Source organism: Suricata suricatta, chromosome 2 (assembly GCF_006229205.1).
Source record: "Suricata suricatta isolate VVHF042 chromosome 2, meerkat_22Aug2017_6uvM2_HiC, whole genome shotgun sequence".
NCBI classification, from domain to species: domain Eukaryota; kingdom Metazoa; phylum Chordata; class Mammalia; order Carnivora; family Herpestidae; genus Suricata; species Suricata suricatta.
Window position 1 is genome coordinate 147,029,417 of NC_043701.1, and position 17,772 is coordinate 147,047,188.

Below are 17,772 nucleotides of genomic sequence, written 5' to 3' on the forward strand. Positions count from 1 at the left end.
AAATTTACCATTTTAGCCATTTTTAGGTGTACAATTCAGGGGCATTAAGAATGTTCACATTGCTATGTAACCATCACCACCATCCATTTCCAGAGGCTTCTTCTTCATCCCCAACTGCTTCCTGTTTTTCTTGGACCCCGCTCAGTCAGGTTCCCCTACTTCTATCCCACCCAAATTACTCTCACTGAGGCTGCAGTGACCCTCACACAGCTCAATCCAAGGGTCAGGTTGGTCCTCCCATTTCTTGACCCCTGGCAATACTGGATTCAGGTGGTAACCTCCTTCCTCCTGGGCCATTTCTACCCTGGGGCTCCAAGACCATGCTCCCCCCCCACCCCCCCCACCCCCCGCCCCGGCCCCTCCCCTCCTTCACTGGCCGCCATGCTGTCTCCTCCTCCTGCCTCTTCGCCCAGCACCCAGGGCTAGTCCTTAGATTCCACTTCTACCCACACCCACTGTCTCAGGGATCTGCTTCTGTCTTGTGGATTTAAACACCATCCATGTGTACAAGGTGCCCATGCAGACGGCCACGCATCTGTCACACTGTCTATGTGACACCTCCAATGTTACATGCCCGAAGCTGAACTCTGGGGCTTTCCCGGCCTTGCCCCCTACTCCTCCCATGGTCTCTGCCATCAATCAATGGAAGCACCATCCCCAGTCGGCCATCGTTTCTCACCTGAAATATGTCTGGAATCTCTTCTGCTGGATTTTGTTCTGCCCCCTGCTCCCTTTAGCCTCTAGCAGGCAGCAAGAGAGAGTTTTTGAAGATGGGAGTTAGAGAATGTTGCTCCCTAGGAAAGCCCTGTGGGACTCCCCATCGTGCTCAGCATAAAAGTCAGAGCCATCAGTACAGCCTTCAGGGGTCCTCCGGTCCTGGCCATGTGATCTCTCCAACATTCGGTGCTTTCCCTGCCCTGGCTGCACTGACCTCTGCTGTTCCTCATACTGGCCGGCCGTGCGCAAGGCTCTGCACCTGCTGCCCTGTCCCTGCTCGGAGCTCAAGTGCCACCTTCCCACTGAGGAAGAACCAATCATTCTTCAAAAAGGCATCCCCAAGCCCCCTGGCTCCCCTTCCCTGCCTTATTTTTAACATTTACTTAAATTCTGTCATAGTGGTGGAAGAATGCAAGTTATAGAACAAGAGGACACAAAGTGCAAACCTCTGTACTGTAAAAAGGGAAGAAAAACACAATCCCCAAACAAAAGCCATCACAATGTATTTTTGGTGGGTTCATGTATTTGTGTCAAAGGAGCATGTCACACCTCTAACGGTGACTGTCCGTGGAGGGAACAGCGTACCCTTCCATTACCAGAAGTAAATGAAAATAAAAACTGTAAAATAAAAGAGCTCTTGCAGAATGGAACAGGATCCCCTTGGGAGATCTCAAATGACAATGTCACTAGTTGGATGCATGTCTACAAGTATTTATGTGTGGCAAGCGATGTGCTGGGCTGTGGACCTCAGCACAAACAAGAGCAGCCTGGGCAATGCCTACTCGGAGCTTCTAGGCCCAACAGATGGCGCTTTCTGGAACAGGGGGCCCCTCCCTGTGAGCCCTGTTGGTGGGCCCGGGTCCCCTCCAGCCTGTCTGCTCCCCCTCCACATATGGAGGGGCTCAGGGAGGATGTGTGGGCATTTCACCCACCCAGTGGTGCAGACGCTCTCATCTGGAGGGTGCCCAAGCTGAAGACACAGCCAGGACACTTTCGATTGTGGACCATGTTGAAGCTCCATCCAAATCCCCTTGGATCCCTCTTTCTGCTGTTATGTGCACACCCCTATTCCCTGTACCTGTGCTGACTCGCTCGGTGTTCAGGGCTGCAGGCCTATACTGAGAGACTGCCCTGGGGCTAATGAAGACCACTTTTCCCAGGCCCTGGGAGGACTGGAAGTACCTGGGTGTGGAAGTCTGAGAGCCCCTGCAGCCTGATTTCCAGTTGGAAACCACTCAGAGGGGTAAAGAGGTGTAATTCACACCTCAAAATTCCGGAGGCTCAGACTGACACCTCCCTTGATCGGGCTTTGTACAGTTCCCTGTGCTGCTCCCTCACCCCCTCACTGGTGTCTTCTGGGGGCACCTGTGGGACAGATCACGTCATGACCATCCTCATCTTAAGGTCTACTTAGGAGAACCCCATCCACCACACCCAACTGTTCTCAGGGCCAACATGGCCATGGGCGGCCGCTGGGGTGATTGGCCCTAGTGGCGCTCTCACTGAAGTCGGGCGCCCTGCAGCCGGCCGGGGAATGTTTATCCATCTGCAGCTCTGTAAGTGCAACCCCAAGAGCATGGAGGGGCGGCTGCCCAGGAGCTAAAATGCAATTGATTTATAAAAGTCAATGGGATTTTAAAGCCAGGCTGGAGAACTAGCAAGACGGCTCTCAGAGTGGAATTGATTTAAAGGGTAAGTATTGAGGCTGAAAGATTGATTGAGAAGGGAGGTGAGGTAATGGAAGGGGCAATCTGGAGAGCCGGACAAGACGGTTTCATAATGTTAATGCAATCTGTATAGAGGCCGAGGAGGTCTTGTCAGGTCCCGGCGCTGTCCTGGGAATACTGCGTGAGCCTCAGGTGATTTATTACACTAGGGTTCCTGAATGCCCCTGACTTGTTTTCTTCCCAACTTGTTACTTAGCATTCTCTCTGGACTCCATTTGGTCATCTGTCCTCTGCTAGGTCCCCCATCTGAGGGACCTAGAGAAGCAGCCAGGCCCTCCTAACGGATCTCACTTCAGGGTCCAGAGGACGAAAGACAAGGCTTACGTAAGTGAGAAGTACTAATTCTATGAGAGCGCAGAGGTGGTTTAGAAAGTTGGGATTTTTTTCCATTGTGATTATTGTAATGATTTTAAAGAAATCAATATAAAAGATGGCATTCTTAAAAGTTAGTTTTATTGGCTCTTTCTGGGTCTGCCTCCTGGCTCAGCTGGTGCTGGGCTTTGGCAAGAGGGAGGTGAAGGCAGAGGGACTCTGAACGGCTTGCTCTGCACTTTCATGCAGCAGGACCCCTCAGATTTACCTGATCTGGCATTCACTCATCCACTCGTGGGGGCCTGCTGGACATCGCCCTGTGCTAGCCTCTGGGGCATGGAGATGAAAGGCATGCGCCTGCCCTAGCAAAGGTAAAGGGGTGCAGAGACGCCCAGACACGAGGTCTCACTGTCATCGTGCCACATGTAAAAGGAAAAGGAGCAGGAGAGCAGCAGGACCAAGTGAGGCTGGGAGGCTGGGAGGCCAGTGGGGAGACTGAAGCTGGATGAGAGAATAGAGTGAACATGGGAGAGGATCAGGTTATGTCCTCCGAAATGTACCACTTGATGACGGCAACATGGCTCACTGACTGTTTTAAGGGGCAGGCAATTGAGAAACAGCAAATCCTGAAGGAGTTCTCTTTCCTCCGCTTCTGGCCAAAAGGAGGGAATAAATTCCCCTTTTAGGTGTCTCCCCTACTCCTGTACCAGGAAGAGGAGAGGGAGACTCTTACCGTGGTCTGAATAACAATCCTTACTAAACAACCTTACCTACCATACATTTCCTAACCACCATCCCACAGCGTACTGCCCCTGGGTTTAACTGCCTCTCCTCCTGTGACTCTATCTTCTAGCAGTTTAATTAGCAGGGCCCCGATTCAGAACTTAAGAGGGCAGAGGAAACGTTTTTCATCCTCTACACTATGGGAGGCCGGGGAAGAAGGGATGTGCCCAGCCGGGGGCACAGGAAGACACACAGGATTAGAGAGCAGGTGGTCAGACCTGGGAATTCTGGCTCCCAGGCTCTTAACACTGACCCTCACAGGACCCACATCTCTGTCCTCTAACAGACTATACTCTAACCCCTCCTGCTCAACACTAATGCAAAAAACAACAACCTCTTCCTCTGAGAAAGACAAGCCTCAAGGACCTCCATTAATTTCATTCCACAAGCTGGACCCCCAAATGCCATCCCACAGTGAAGTCTCTCTTGTGTGTCTCCTTGGAGAGGCTGCACTTTTGCCCTCATTGACACGGGTCTAGAGTGGAGGCGAAGAGGAGAAGGCCTCTGTGAGCCAGTGCTCTGCCAGATTTCCAGCTGCACCTCTGCTCATTCAACACACCCCTATCTTTTCGAGCCAATGACTGGTCCCCATAGGGGTCATTTTATGCCACATCTCTGCATTTCTGTGCTTGCCGCCCCGCTGAGTCCTGACTCATTCTGGAGGCACCAGTGCAGTTTCCTACCATGTGAAGACCCCTCTAGTAGCTTTTCAAAGCAGAGGGGCTGATTTCCACCCATTGGGCCACTCCTGGAACTGGCCACATATCTTCGGCCAGATCTCTACGCTGTATTGGTTTGCGAGCTTCTGATGGCCAGGGATCCCCACGCCTGGATCCCTACACTGTAGCACAGAGCCTCTCGATAAACTGCTGAGCAAGTGAACCACCATGAGACACGAATCCTCAAGTTCAAAAATGACGGGAAAGATCAAATCCAAGAGACCTCGCGCCTCTGTAGCTGATCTTGGAAGGAACCTATCAGCAGGATTTCTGCTACCCATGGCCTGTTTTCATACAATTAAAAAGTTAAAGGGCACGATATCAGTGATTCCATTCCCATAATCAGAGAAGTGGCGACAAGTTGACTCAAAGCACAGAACTGTCTTTTGCCTTCTTTTCTGAGTTTGGGGGTTGGTGTGCAGAGAGGCTGCCCGAGGTCACAGCAGGGGTGGAGAATTTGGGGGACTGAGGCCTGTGGCCTCTTGGAGTCCCAGGTTTCCACATAAAATGGGAGCAAAATACAAATGCTATCCGCTTCCTAGACTTGGCGAGGATGAAGTGAAAGCCACTTTCAAAGTGCTTTGTAAATGGAGAGGCGCTGAATGAACGGTGGTTAGTACTGTTTTTTATTACCCCGGGCTGAGCCTCTTGGAAACCTCGCTCTTCTCTCTGGACCTTGTCCCAGAGCAGCTGAGCCCAGCCTTGCTACCTCCAGTTCTGTTAAGATCAGCAGGCCATTCACCAGGAGCCTGGGATCGGTGGAGTCAATATAATTCAGTATCGATTATAAATTTCATTTCTGCCTACAAGCCATTAGCTTAGACCAATATATCCTCTACTCATGGTTAAGTAATCATTGAGGCTGTTGATGATTTCAGCAGAGTGCGGACATGTCTCTGGCTGTCTGGGTAGGGGGGCCCAAGGCAGTCTTCTGGCCCAGGCCTACCTAACCCAGCTCAGCCCTGTCTTGCAAATAAATAATTTATTCTCACTTTCAGACAGTAAGGTTAGGGCCCATTCTCTAGTTCTCTGGAGCCAGAAGTCCAGCCTGGGGTTCCTCTGGCCCAGCATCCGGCAGTGTCCCGTGTCCTAAGAACGCTGGTGTTATGAACTTTGGGCATCCTCCACGGGGCGCAGACCTCAGTTTTCCTCTCAGCTGGTATTCTGGGCAGAGAGGTGGGCAGAGAAAGGAGGGTCGGGCTCACAATGCATCTCTCCCCGACAGCCTGCCCACTCATCTCCTGGCATGTGGACCTCAGGCACCAACAGACTGGCACTCTGGGGGCTGCAGCAGAGTTCAGAAGCAGGGGAACCTGGCTGGCAGCAGCCGAGTGCTCCGAGTAGGGGTGTCCTGACAATAGCCCTGTTGTCCCTTCACATCTTCTGCAACTGGCAGATGGGAAAGACCACTGCTCCCAGAGCATCTGCTGGACATCGGCGCCTTCTGTGCCCTCAGTCACTCCCCGCAGACACACTGCCCACGTTGCAGCATTCTTCACTGTCTAAGGCTCCATCCAGTCACGTCACTCCCTTGTTTAAAGCCCGACCAGAATGTGAGATGGGCCCATGTCCCAGGCTGCATCACCTTTTCCCCCTTGCCTTTCTGCACGGCAGCCATGCCCAGGAGCTCATGGCTTGACCAGCACATGTGCCTCTGGGCCTTGACACATGAGGCTCTCTGTGCCTAGGATGGCTTTCCTTTCTTGATGCCTGGAGAGAGCCCTACTGCAGAAATAAGGAAGTGCACCATGAGGTTCAAGAGCCTTTGTGTTTTGAAAAAAAATTTTTTTTAAACATTTATTTATTTTTGAGAGAGAGAGAAGGAGAGAGTGAGAGAGAAGGGGAGAGACGGCATGAGCGGAGGAAGAGCAGAGAGAGAGGGAAACACAGAATCCGAAGCAGGCTCCAGCCTCTGAGATAGCTGTCAGCACAGAGCCCAATGCAGGGCTCTAACTCGTGAACCGTTGAGATCATGACCTGAGCCAAAGTTGGACACTTAACTGACTGAGCCACCCAGGTGCCCCTAGAACCTCTAGGTTTTGAATCCCAGCACTGCTCCTCCTGGCTGCCAGTTCTTTCATCTCTCTGGGACTCAGTTTCCTCATCTGAAAAACGGGGCAATGGTGGTCTCTCACTAGGGGTCTTTTGAAGAGGAAAGGAGATTCCACGCATGGTAGTTGTAATGGGACATTAAAATGGAAGCTCCAACAGGGCACGGAGACTCAAGAGATGTGAGATTCTAAATGAGGGCCGGACTAAGAAGCACACTCTCAAACAGGGGGGTGAAAATCCATAGATGGATGCAGAAATACTGAAGTATTTTGCAAATGAAAGTGACTGGGGCATGCCATTGCTCAGGAGTGGCCAGAGTTGTCACAGGGCCATACCCAGGCAGGGACGGGGGGAGGCCTGGCCTCCCTGGTATTGTGGAGGGCCCAAAGAAAATTGCTTCATGAGTTGTGCCTGTTCTAAAGCAGGGTTACATTAGCTCAACAGACATGAGCTCTGGTCATTGTTATTATTAAACAGCTGATTATGTTTAATAATAATATATGTCTGACTCCTAAAGCGAGCAGGAAGGGGAAGGTATCTAAGGCTGTGGTACTCCAGCTGGCTAGTTTTGTCAGAAATGTGGCGCACTGAAATAAAATAGCAGCCAAACTCAGCCTGCCTCGTCCCATCACACACCTTGGCACGGGGGCCAAGAGAGGCACTTCCAGAGGACACCCACTCTCCTCACCCCATCTGACCCGATTCCTTGCCCTTCTTTACTAGCCTGCTGCCCAGCCAGGGTGCCTTTGAGCTGAATAAATCTGAGACACAGCAGGACAAAGTGGGTGGCAGGACCCCGTCTTCTGTTTTGGCCCCTGCACCTGGCATTAGCCCAGTGAATACCACGGAAACAGGTGCTTCAGAGGGATTAGATACACTCCCATTGCTGGAGCCCAAGCTTCTCAGTGACCCCACCTGGCCTCTGCCTCTGGACAAGGCTCTGTTTGGGAGAAGGAGCCTTCCTGAGCCTCAGAGTGCTGTGTTTAGGTTGCTTTGGATCTTACTAGTGGTGTGATTTGGAGCATTTTACTTAAATTATTCTGCTTCCATTTTCTCCCTTGACTCATAGGGTTGGTATAAGGCACATTCTGAACACTCAACAGACGTTTTTTGACTTCCCTTCCTTCCCTAAAGAAGAGAGTGGAAAGGCTATGCGTGGGCTTTGATGTGTCAGCAGTGAGAGTCATATCCTCTGATGAAATTTATGAATAGGCAAAATCACTCATGGTGATAGAAATCAGAAGGGTGTCTGTCTGTCTGGTTGTTAGGAGGCTGAGGAGGCATGGGGAACAGAGGAGGGAACTTTCTGAGGTTAAAAGAAAGACTCTACGTTAAGCGTCTGATTCTTGGTTTCAGCTCAGGTCATGATCTCACAATATGTGGATTCGAGCCCCACTTCCGGCTCTGTGCACAGAGCCTGCTTGGGATTCTTTCTTTCCCTCTCCCTCTCTCAGCCCCTCCCCTGCTTGCTCTCTCTCTCACTCCTTTCTAAAATAAACAAATAAACAAACACACAAAATTTCAAAAAAAATTAAGACTACATCTTGATCTGAGTAGTGGTCAGAACTGTACTCTTAAGATTTGTACATTTTACTGTACATAAATTATGCTTCAATTTCAAAAATGAGGAAAATACTAGAAATGAATAATGAACATCCTAGCATAAACAGTATTAAAAAAATCTGGCTGCAATGTACTTTGAGGCCTGCTGTTCAAAGATCCCCAAATTGGAATTTTATTTCCTCTGACCAGGTCCCTGGGGCTTGTCCTAGATATTTGCTTCATCTGGAGGTCTGCAACTTCAAGTTCTGAGCGAACTTCCAGAGGGAGAGATAGGAGACAGTCCAGTCTTCCCTGTGAGGTAGACAGCCCGGCCGGTGGTGGAGAACATCTAGGGTTGAGCACCTGAACTCTGGGGGAAAGTGACAGCCCTTGGCAGTGGGTCCAGGGACTGACCGAGGATAAGGAGACCACTGGATGAGCCTCTCGTGGCCCTCCTTCTGGATCATAGAGCCATTCTATTTTTAATTTCTGGGGGAACCTCCTTGCCGTTTCCTACAGTGGCTGCACCAATGTCCATTCCTATCAATGGTAGACCAGGATTCCCTTTTCTCCACAACCTCACTTGAGATAATATATCCTTGTTATCTTTTGGTTTTCTTATTTTTACTTTTTTTATGAAAGCCATTCTAACAGGCATGAGGTGTTCTCACTGTGGTTTTGATCTGCATTCCCTGGCATTAGTGATGTTGAACACCTTTTCATTTACCTGTTGGCCATTATATGCCTTCTTTGGAAAAATGTCTACTCATTTCCTCTGCCCATGTTTAAACAGAATTATTTGGATTTCATTTTTATTATTATTACTTTTTGCCATTAAGTTGTGTAAATTCTTTATATATTTTGGATATTGACCTTTTATCAGGCATATGATTTGCAAATATTTTCTCCCATTCTGGATGCTGCCTTTTTATTTTGTTGATGGTTTCTTTAGCTGTGCAGAAGCTTTTTAGTTTGATGTGGTCCCACACATTTATTTTTGTTTTTGTGGCCGCTGCTTTTGGTGTCAAATTAAAAAAAAAATCATCACCAAGACTGATGTCAAGGAGCTCACCACCTATGTTTTCTTCTAGGAGTTTTATGGTTTCAGGTCTTAACTAAAGTCTTTAATCCATTTTGAGTTGATTTTTCTATATAATATAAGATAATGGTCCAGTTTTGTTCTTTTGCATGTGCCTGTCCAGTTTTCCTAACACCCTTTATTGGAGAGACTGTTTTTTCCCCATAATACATTCTTGGCTCCTTTGTCATAAATTAATTGACCATATATACTTGGGTTTATTTCTGGGCTTTCTATCCTGTTTCATTGACCTATACGTTTGTTTTCATGCCAAGTCACTTGGTGATTTTTCTTTTTTAAGTATTATTTGTTGACTTCTAGCTAAAGTGAAGATTTTATTTCTTTCATTCTCCTTCCCCACCATACATAAGCCCCCACTCCATCTTCCCCATATAGTTATATTATAATTTGGTTTTATCATTATGCCAGCTCTGCATTATTAATTTATACTGTGTAATTGCTAGTCCCAATTGAGCTATGTTGTATACTGTAATAATTTTTCTTTTCATGCATTGCTTTTTGCTTTCTCTTGAGTTCATAATAGTCTTGTTTTTTCTTTTCTTAGTTTTCTACTTCATATTAATAATTCAATCCTAAATATTCCAACCATTGTCTAGATTTAGTCTCCATGTGTTCATAGGCTGTGGGCATCTTCTTAAAAATATCACCACAACACCAAAAGAACAAATAATCCAGTAAAAAATGAGCAGAAGACATGAGCAGACATTTTTTTCTGATGAAGACATACAGATGGCCAACAGACACATGAAAAGGTGCTTAACACCACTCATCAAATCAAATCAGATCAAATCACAAGCACAAGGAGCTATCACCTCACACCTGTCAGAATGGTTAAAATCAAAAACACAAGAGATAACAAGTGTTGGCAAGGATGTCGAGGAGAAGGAACCCTCGTGCATCGTTGGTGGGAAGGCAAACTGATGCAGCCATGGCGGGAAGCAGTGTGGTGTTTTCTTAAAAATATAAAAATAGAATTACCATATGACCCAGTAATTCCACTCCTGAGTATTTATTCAGAGAAAATAAAAAAACTAATCTGAAAAGATATATTCAACCTATGTTTATTTCAACATTATTCACAATGCCCAAGATAGGCAAGCAACCCAAGTGTCCATCGATACATGAACGGATAAAGAATGGAATGTTACTCGGCCATAGAAGAGAATGAAAGCTTGCCATTGGCAACAGTAAGGATGGAGTTAGACAGTATATAAGTGCCAAATGAAATACACCAGTCAGAGAAAGAGATACCATGTGATCTCACTCATATGTGAAATTTAAGAAACAAAACAAAAGAACAAAGAAAAAAAAAGAGACAAAACACCAAACTCTTAAATATAGAGAACTGGTGGTTGCCAGAGGAAACGTGGGTGGGGGGAGGGGTGAAATGGATGAAGGGGATTAAGAGAACACTTCTCATGATGAGCCCTGAGTAATGCATAAAATTGTTGAATCACTGTATTGGACATCTGAAACCAATAGAACACTGTATGTTAATTCTATTGGAATTAAGAAAGAAATAAAAATAAATCACTGATTCTTCTTACTCAAAGAATCTATAGCTCTCCTGGGATCATGCAGTGCTATCTTCAGTGGTCTTTGGGTGGTGTGGGTCCCTGCACTGGGTTAGGGAGGGAGGTTGGAAGCCTCAGCATTAGGCAGACATGAATTCCAATGCCACCACTTGCTGGCAGTGCAGCTGTGATTCTCTTTCCACATCTGTTACCATGGGAGTGCTGGCGCCTCATCAGAGTACAGTTACGAGAATTACGTAAGTGCAGTGGACATTCCTGGAGCTTGGAGGACACGCGATAAACGCTTTCCTGTGGGGAACATCGAGAACAATGCGGCCACTGAAAGTACTTCATTTCATAGAGCTCTCTCGCTCCATCCCCAAAGTCCTGACCAGGCTCTGCTCATTCATCAAGGCTCCCAAGACATTGATACTCTTCCTAAGAAAGATAGCTAAAGCTCCTGTAGCATGGCCCATTAGTTTAATGATTTCCTCTAAAAGAAAGAGTCTCTTTAAGAGCAATGTCCATTTTATTTTGAAATATTCTAAACAAAGGGAGAAACTCTAAAATGAAATATTGATAGAGTGATGACATAAAAATTAAGAACAGGTATATCTGGGGGGAAAACTTAATATAAAAGTAAAAGGCAAGCAACCAATTGGGAAAATATTTGCAACATATAAGTCAGTCAAAGGAGGGTCTGACTTTCTTTTTTTAAAGTTTATTTATTTATTTTGAGAGAGAGAATGAGCAGAGGAGGTGCAGAGAGAGAGGGGGTCAGAGGATGTGAAGTGGGCTCGTCCTGACAGCAGAGCCTGATGTGGGGCTCGACCTCACAAACTGTGAGATCATGACCTAAGCCCAAGTCAGATACTTAATTGACTGAGCCACACAGGTGCCCAGGGGGCTGACTTTCCTAAGGACCTAGACCAGTTAGGGCAGAGTGGTTCAGCTTCCCAGGCTAATGCTCTCTCTACCACTTATTGATTCATTCATTCATTCAAAATATTTGTACTGAGTGTCCTTCAGATGCCTGACATTGAAATATAATGATATTCAAAACCAGAAATGGTTCCTGCCCTCATGGCACTCAAAGTCCAGTGGAGTGACAGATAGCCATCAGATAATCCCACCTGGAAGCGTACAACTATAATCCAAGGTAAACGCTGTAAAGAAAAGATAGCATGTTTGGAGGCGAGGCAAATAAAAACAAAAATGAACTACTGGGAACCTCATCAAGATAAAATGCTTCAGCACAGTGAAGGAAACAATCGACGAAACTAAAAGGCAACCAACAGAATGGGAAAAGATATTTGCAAATGACATATCAGAATAATGGTCGGTATCCAAAATCTATAAAGAACTTATCAACCTCAACACCCAAAAAACAAATGATCCAGTAGAGAAATGGGCAGAAGACATGAATAGACATTTTTCAAAAGCAGACATCCAAATGGCTAACAGACCCATCAAAAGGTGCACAACATCAGTCATGATCAGGGAAATACAAATCAAAACTACAATGAGATACAACCTCACACCTGTCAGAATGGCTAGAATTAACAACTCAGGAAACAACAGATGTTGGTGAGGATATGGAGAAATGGGAACCCTCTTACACTGTTGGTGGGAATGCAAACTAGTGTAGCCACTCTGGAAAACAGTATGGAGGTTCCTCAAAAAACTGAAAATAGACCTACCCTATGACTTAGCAATTCCACTACTAGGTATTTATCCAAAAGACACAAAAATGCTGATTCAAAGGGACAAATGCATCCCAATGTTTATAGCCGCACTATCAATGATAGCCACTTATGGAAAGAGTCCAATGTCCACCTCTGATGAATTGATAAAGAAGATGTGGTATATATATACAATGGAATATTACTTAGCCATCAAAAAGTGGAATTTTGCCATTTGCAACAACATGAATGGAACTAGAGGGTATTATGTAAAACAAAATAGGTCAATCAGAGAAAGACAAATACCATATAATTTCACTCAGACACAGAATTTAAGAAACACAATGAATGAACATAGGGAGAGGGAAGGAAAAATAAGATAAAAAACAGGGAGGGGGATAAACCATAACAGACTCTTAAATACAGAGAACAAACTGAGGGTTGCTGGAGGGGTTTTGGGTGGGGGGTTGGGATAAAATGGGCAAGGAGCATTAAGGAGGACACCTTTTGGAATGAGTACTGGGTGATGTATGTAAGTGATGAATCACTAAATTCTACTCCTGAAACCAATACTATACTGTATGTTAACTAACTTGAATTTAAATAAATGAATTTTAAAAAGAAAGAAAGGAGAGCATGCAGCAGAGGACCTAGCTGGAGAGAGAGAGAGAAGGGAGAGGAAGGGCGAGGCATTTCAGGCAGGGAAAATGGCGTGCCCATGGGACAGTTGAGGAACAGGAAGAAGGCTAGTGTGACCAGAGCCTGAAGGGTGAGAGGAAGTCTGGAGGGGTGACCACTGGTTAGACTGTAAGAGGGGCCTTGTGGGCAACGGAAAAGGCTTTGGATCCTAACCTAAAGAGCAATGGGGAAGTCCAAGCTAGGGCTAGGGGAAGAGACTAGAGGTGAGTTTATGACTGGATTTACATTTGAAAAGATAGCTCTGGCTTTGGAGTGGAGAATGGATGGAGGTGAGTGGGGGTGAGGCAGTCTTATGGCTATAGTCCAGGTGAGCCATGATGGCAGCTGCAGGTGGGTGAGGGCATGAGGATGAGTGAGACTGCCGAGTCCAGAGCTCTTTGGGAAGTAACGTGACAGGTCTGCGTCCCATCCCTAATCTTCATAGACTAGGACAAGGCCAGAGCAACAGGCCTCGATCCAGACTGACAGGACATACCGACCTCTGAAGACATCAGCCCGATGGCAGTGGGATTTCAGAAAGGCGGACAATCCGAGCCAGCTGAGGCCGCATCAAGGTCAAGTATTTTGGGGCTCTGTTCTGACTATTGCTGGAGAGATGGGGAGCCAGACCTGGTTCTAACCAGGTGTTCTCAGGGGCTGTGTGAGCAGGGCAGGGGGCACACACAGAATGTGGTAGTGGGCCTGAGGGTATGGCACGAGGTTCCCCTGCGCCTCCTCTCTTTTTCCCAGGAGAGAAGGCACTTGCCTTATGCTTTAGTTTCTATCTTGAAAAAGAAATTGCAACTTTTCGTGTCACCAAGCACAAAGACTTGTGACTTGCTTCCCTGTATATGTAATACATTCATGGAGTTTTAGTGAATTTATCTTAGTTTCCCCCTGGGAAAACTGGCAAGGGCAGGGGTAAGCTCTCTCTTCTATTCCCACTCTGGGAATATGGATATAGGCGTCAGGGGAGGAAGAGCTTGCTGGGGCAAAGCGCCAGGGAAGGGTCCCTGGAAGGGACCTCTGGAACCCGGTGGGAAGCAGGGAGCCACACCTGGTTCCAAATAGCCTGGGCTCCCTTCGACAGGCCACAACTAGCTATGATGAGTCTGAGCTGGTCCTAAGCAAGCAAAGACGAGCTAAAGTCACTTATTGTATAAAGGGCCAGTTGATGCCGATTTGAGCCAATCTGGACTCTTCTGAAGTCAGTCTGAATTGTGTGATGCACTTAAAACTCAGCACAATGTTTGAATTCATAGGTCTATTTAGAGCCTCTTCCAGATGGTTTGGGTACCTCTCTATTTTATGAATTATTGTCCTCTTATGTATATGTGGGTGTGCAAGTATGTGTGCGTGCGTGTGTGCATGTGTGTGTGTGTGTGTGTGTGTGTGTGTGTGTGTGTTCCATGTTGACATCTGCCTCTTCTGCCTCTAACTTCTCGGGAAGTGAGCTCTGTCAGGGCATGACAGAGAACCAAGCTTAGTCTAGATGCAGGTAAGTGACAGCAGGTGTTCCATGGAGGTTCTCAACCTTAACGTCTCCTCCTCTGTAGGAAAGAGACCTGAGGACAGCTTTCAGGGTGTTGGCAGCCTGGATGGGGGCCTTCCATGAAATTAACAGCCCACTTGACTCTGGAGAAGGGTCCCTGGGAAGATCCTATCTGCAGAGCAGCCTTTTGGGCCAGACCCCAGAGGCTTCTGAGCCGGCTGAGACCGATTTTATTAACTATTCCCCAAAGCAACCCCAGCCTTCTTCATGCAACCCAGTGTATCCACACAGTGGCACAGCCTGAAGTGTACCTGGAATACGAATAGTCTGGAAAAGTCTGGACAAGGTCGTGTCTGGATCCCCAGTGCTGCGATTTGCATACTATGCTTGCTGTGTTTATAACATGTACCCTGCCCAGCTCTGAATGGGTTCAATGGGGATGAATTTTGATATACATTCTTCTTTCTCCCACAATCCCAATTTCTTTTTTAATTTTTTAAGTGTTTATTTATTTTTGAGAGACAGAGCATGGGCAGGGGAGGGACAGAGAGAGAGAGGGAGACACAGAATCCAAAGCAGGCTCCAGGCTCCAAGCTGTCAGCACAGAGCCCGATTCGGGGCTCAAACTCACAGACGAGAGATCATGACCTGAATTGAAGTCGGACGTTTAACTGACTGAGCTATCCAGGCATCCAACACAATCCAATTTCTTTAAGGTGTGCGCATGAACACACACACACACACACACACACACACACACACACACACGTAATCATGTAATTCTGGTCTGTATTTCTCAGGAGACATCCCTGGGGAGGTTATTCCCTAACAAACTGCAAGCCCGACCCTGCATCAATTCCTGACCTGCTCTCCAGCCTCCTGCTCTGCCTGCTGCCCCTCCCCGCCCCCAGCTCCAGCCCCCTATTCCTGCGTGCCCCTCCTCTCCCACAGCACCTCACCTGCTGTCCCCCACCTGGAAGGTGGCCTCTTCCTTCCACCATTCTTTGCCTAGTTAGGTCCCCATCATTTTGTCATTTCGCAGCTTACCACTCAAGTGCCACTTACTTCCTTTAGATGCTACATTTGTCGTAGATGCTCTTAGAATGCTTATCATCGTTTATGATCATACATTTTTATGGGTAAGTGGTTAGCTGGCACATGGCACCATAAAAGTCATCTTTTAACATATCTTACCAGATAATTTCAACAAGTAGAGTGTCCCTCCACCTTAGCACTATGGACATTTTGGGCCAGCTAATTCTTTGTTGTGGGGCCTGTGCTCTGCCTTGTAGGATGTTTAGCACATCCCTGTTGTCTACCCACTAGATGCCAGCAGCGCCTCTCAGTTGGAACAACCAAAAATGTCTCCAGACAATGCCAAAAGTCCCCTAGTGCGTGGCGCAAAATCACTCCCGGCTGAGACTACTGACTTAGGACAACTCTAAAAGAAGTTTGGGATTTCAAAGGCTGGCTTTCTGGGAGCCCCTTTACTGAAACCCTGATCTCTCTCTAGCCAGCACCGTGCAATAGAAATTTAATGGGAGCCACATATGTAATTGTAATTGTAAATGTTCTAGTAGTCACTTTAAAAGAAAGTAAAAAAAAAAAACCCAGGTGAAATTAAATTTAATAATATATTTAACCCAATATATCCCAAATGTTGTCATTTCAGCATGTTCTCCATATATTATTATTAAGATACTTTACATTCTTTTCTTCTGCCAAGTCATCAGAATCTAGTGTGTCTTTTTCTCAGTTTGGACTAGCCATATGCCAAAGGCTCAATAGCCACACCTATGTATTTATATCTATATCTAGACAGGGCTGAGAGGACAGACTTAAGTTTTCTCAAAGTGCATGCACGGCCTGGCCCACCCCTTTAGCTGGTCACTAGATTGCACTCCGACCCCTCCTCAGAGCCATACACAGCTGTCTTTTTGCCCACGAGGGTCCACAGGTTATCATCCATTCGGAGCGCCCCATGGAGGGGTCCTGACAGTTGTACCCGTGCTCTGGAAAGCCAGCCCACCCAGTAGCCATCCATTAGTAGCTAATGAGATGGGCGTGTTGCTTGTGAGTTCATGGGAGGCTAGAGGATCCCTGTCACACACACACAGGAAAAGACTGTTTCCAGGCTCCCCAGGCAAGTTTCCCACCCACCTCCAAGCCACCACCTGTCCTCATAGTCATTGCTCTTAAGGGAGGCTCAGCCCTCCCCAAACACTGGCCACCTTTTCAGGCACATTTTATTTTCTTAAAACATAGATGTTCTCATCTCAAATAACACTCTGGCTGGCTAAGAAGTTGCTATCCCAAGGGAAATGCTGTCCGTAGTCCTGGGACTTGTCCTGAGTCTCCAGGCCACTCTGCAGGGACACGGGCAGGCTGCGGCAGTGGCCTGGTCCTGCAAGATCATCCCTGCAAGGTTCTCCAGACTGCCGTCTCTTACTTATCTCTAGGTCTCTTCCCTCACACCCTCATCTCCAGGCTGTGCAGCTTCCTGGGAGTTTTCCCCATGGGACCTGCCTGAGGAATTGCTTCCTGCAGCACAGCCCAGGTAGCTCCTGCAGCCCCAGCAGAACGCCACCCAGGCCACAGGAATGAGGGCTCTCACCTGGCCCTGGCTGTTTCCAGAAACCGGGGCATGGCCCTCCCTAGTGAGGGCCACTTTTGTCTTGGCTGCTGGGGCAAATCTTGGGCATCAAGCATTTCCTTTTTAGTAAAGGAATAAAGTTTTCCTCAACTTGTTGCCTGGTCACTTTGAGGCACCCAGGAACTTGGCAAAACATAGAATACTGGATGAGGGCTGAACATGGACTGGGGGGCACAAACATGGCTACTGCCCTGTTGCAGTCTCAGGTCTGACCTCCACAGACCCCAGGAGCCTCACTAGGAAGGCATGTCCCTTAGGAGGATGCCTTTGGAACGCCTGCCTCATCTGGCTCCCAGTGTGGCAGCCGGCTAAGTGTCTGCACGTGTCAGCCAAGAGACACACATTGTGCCCAGATCCGCCCCAGGAAGTTGGACTTACCCCTCCTGGCTTGCCTGATCTTTGGGCTCAGCATATTCCAGAAGCAGCCAGGCCAGCGTCCTTGTGCCGATCATGCTGTCATCCACTTCCCTTTTCTCTTCCTCTTGCCCAGTTGCCCCTCCTGCCTCGCTCGGCCCCCATGGCTGCTAGGCTTTACCGGTGAGGCTCCCTTGGCTCCCTCTCCTTGCTCCCGACCGAAGGCTTGCCTTGGACTACACAAACCTCAATGCATTATTTATCCATCCCAGAATTAATTCCCATCCAAGCGAAGCATGAAAAGGCTCGGTAACGGCTGCAGATCAATCTCGGGGCCAGGGCGGGGCGGCCTGGCTAGCTGTCCCTCGGCCCCGTTGCGCGGTGCGCACGCGGCGGCGTTGCTCATCCCGGAGCGGGGCGCGTGGGGCCGGGCTCCCCGCGGGCGGGC

At 47.7% G+C, this 17,772-nt stretch overlaps 1 protein-coding gene across 7 annotated transcripts in view; it reads right to left on the reverse strand.

The window, feature by feature from the left end:
• ARHGAP22 (Rho GTPase activating protein 22) overlaps positions 1 to 17,772 on the reverse strand; it is a 168,064-nt gene that overhangs the window by 119,102 nt on the left and 31,190 nt on the right. The window contains exon 1 of one of the 7 annotated variants that reach the window (XM_029932093.1): positions 17,349 to 17,765. The exons of the other annotated variants lie outside the window; for them this stretch is intronic. Within the exon in view, the coding sequence (XP_029787953.1) occupies positions 17,349 to 17,382 (34 nt within the window). The 5' untranslated portion in view covers positions 17,383 to 17,765. Of the gene's footprint in view, positions 1 to 17,348; positions 17,766 to 17,772 lie in introns of those variants that run through there. 7 annotated transcript variants of the gene reach the window in all.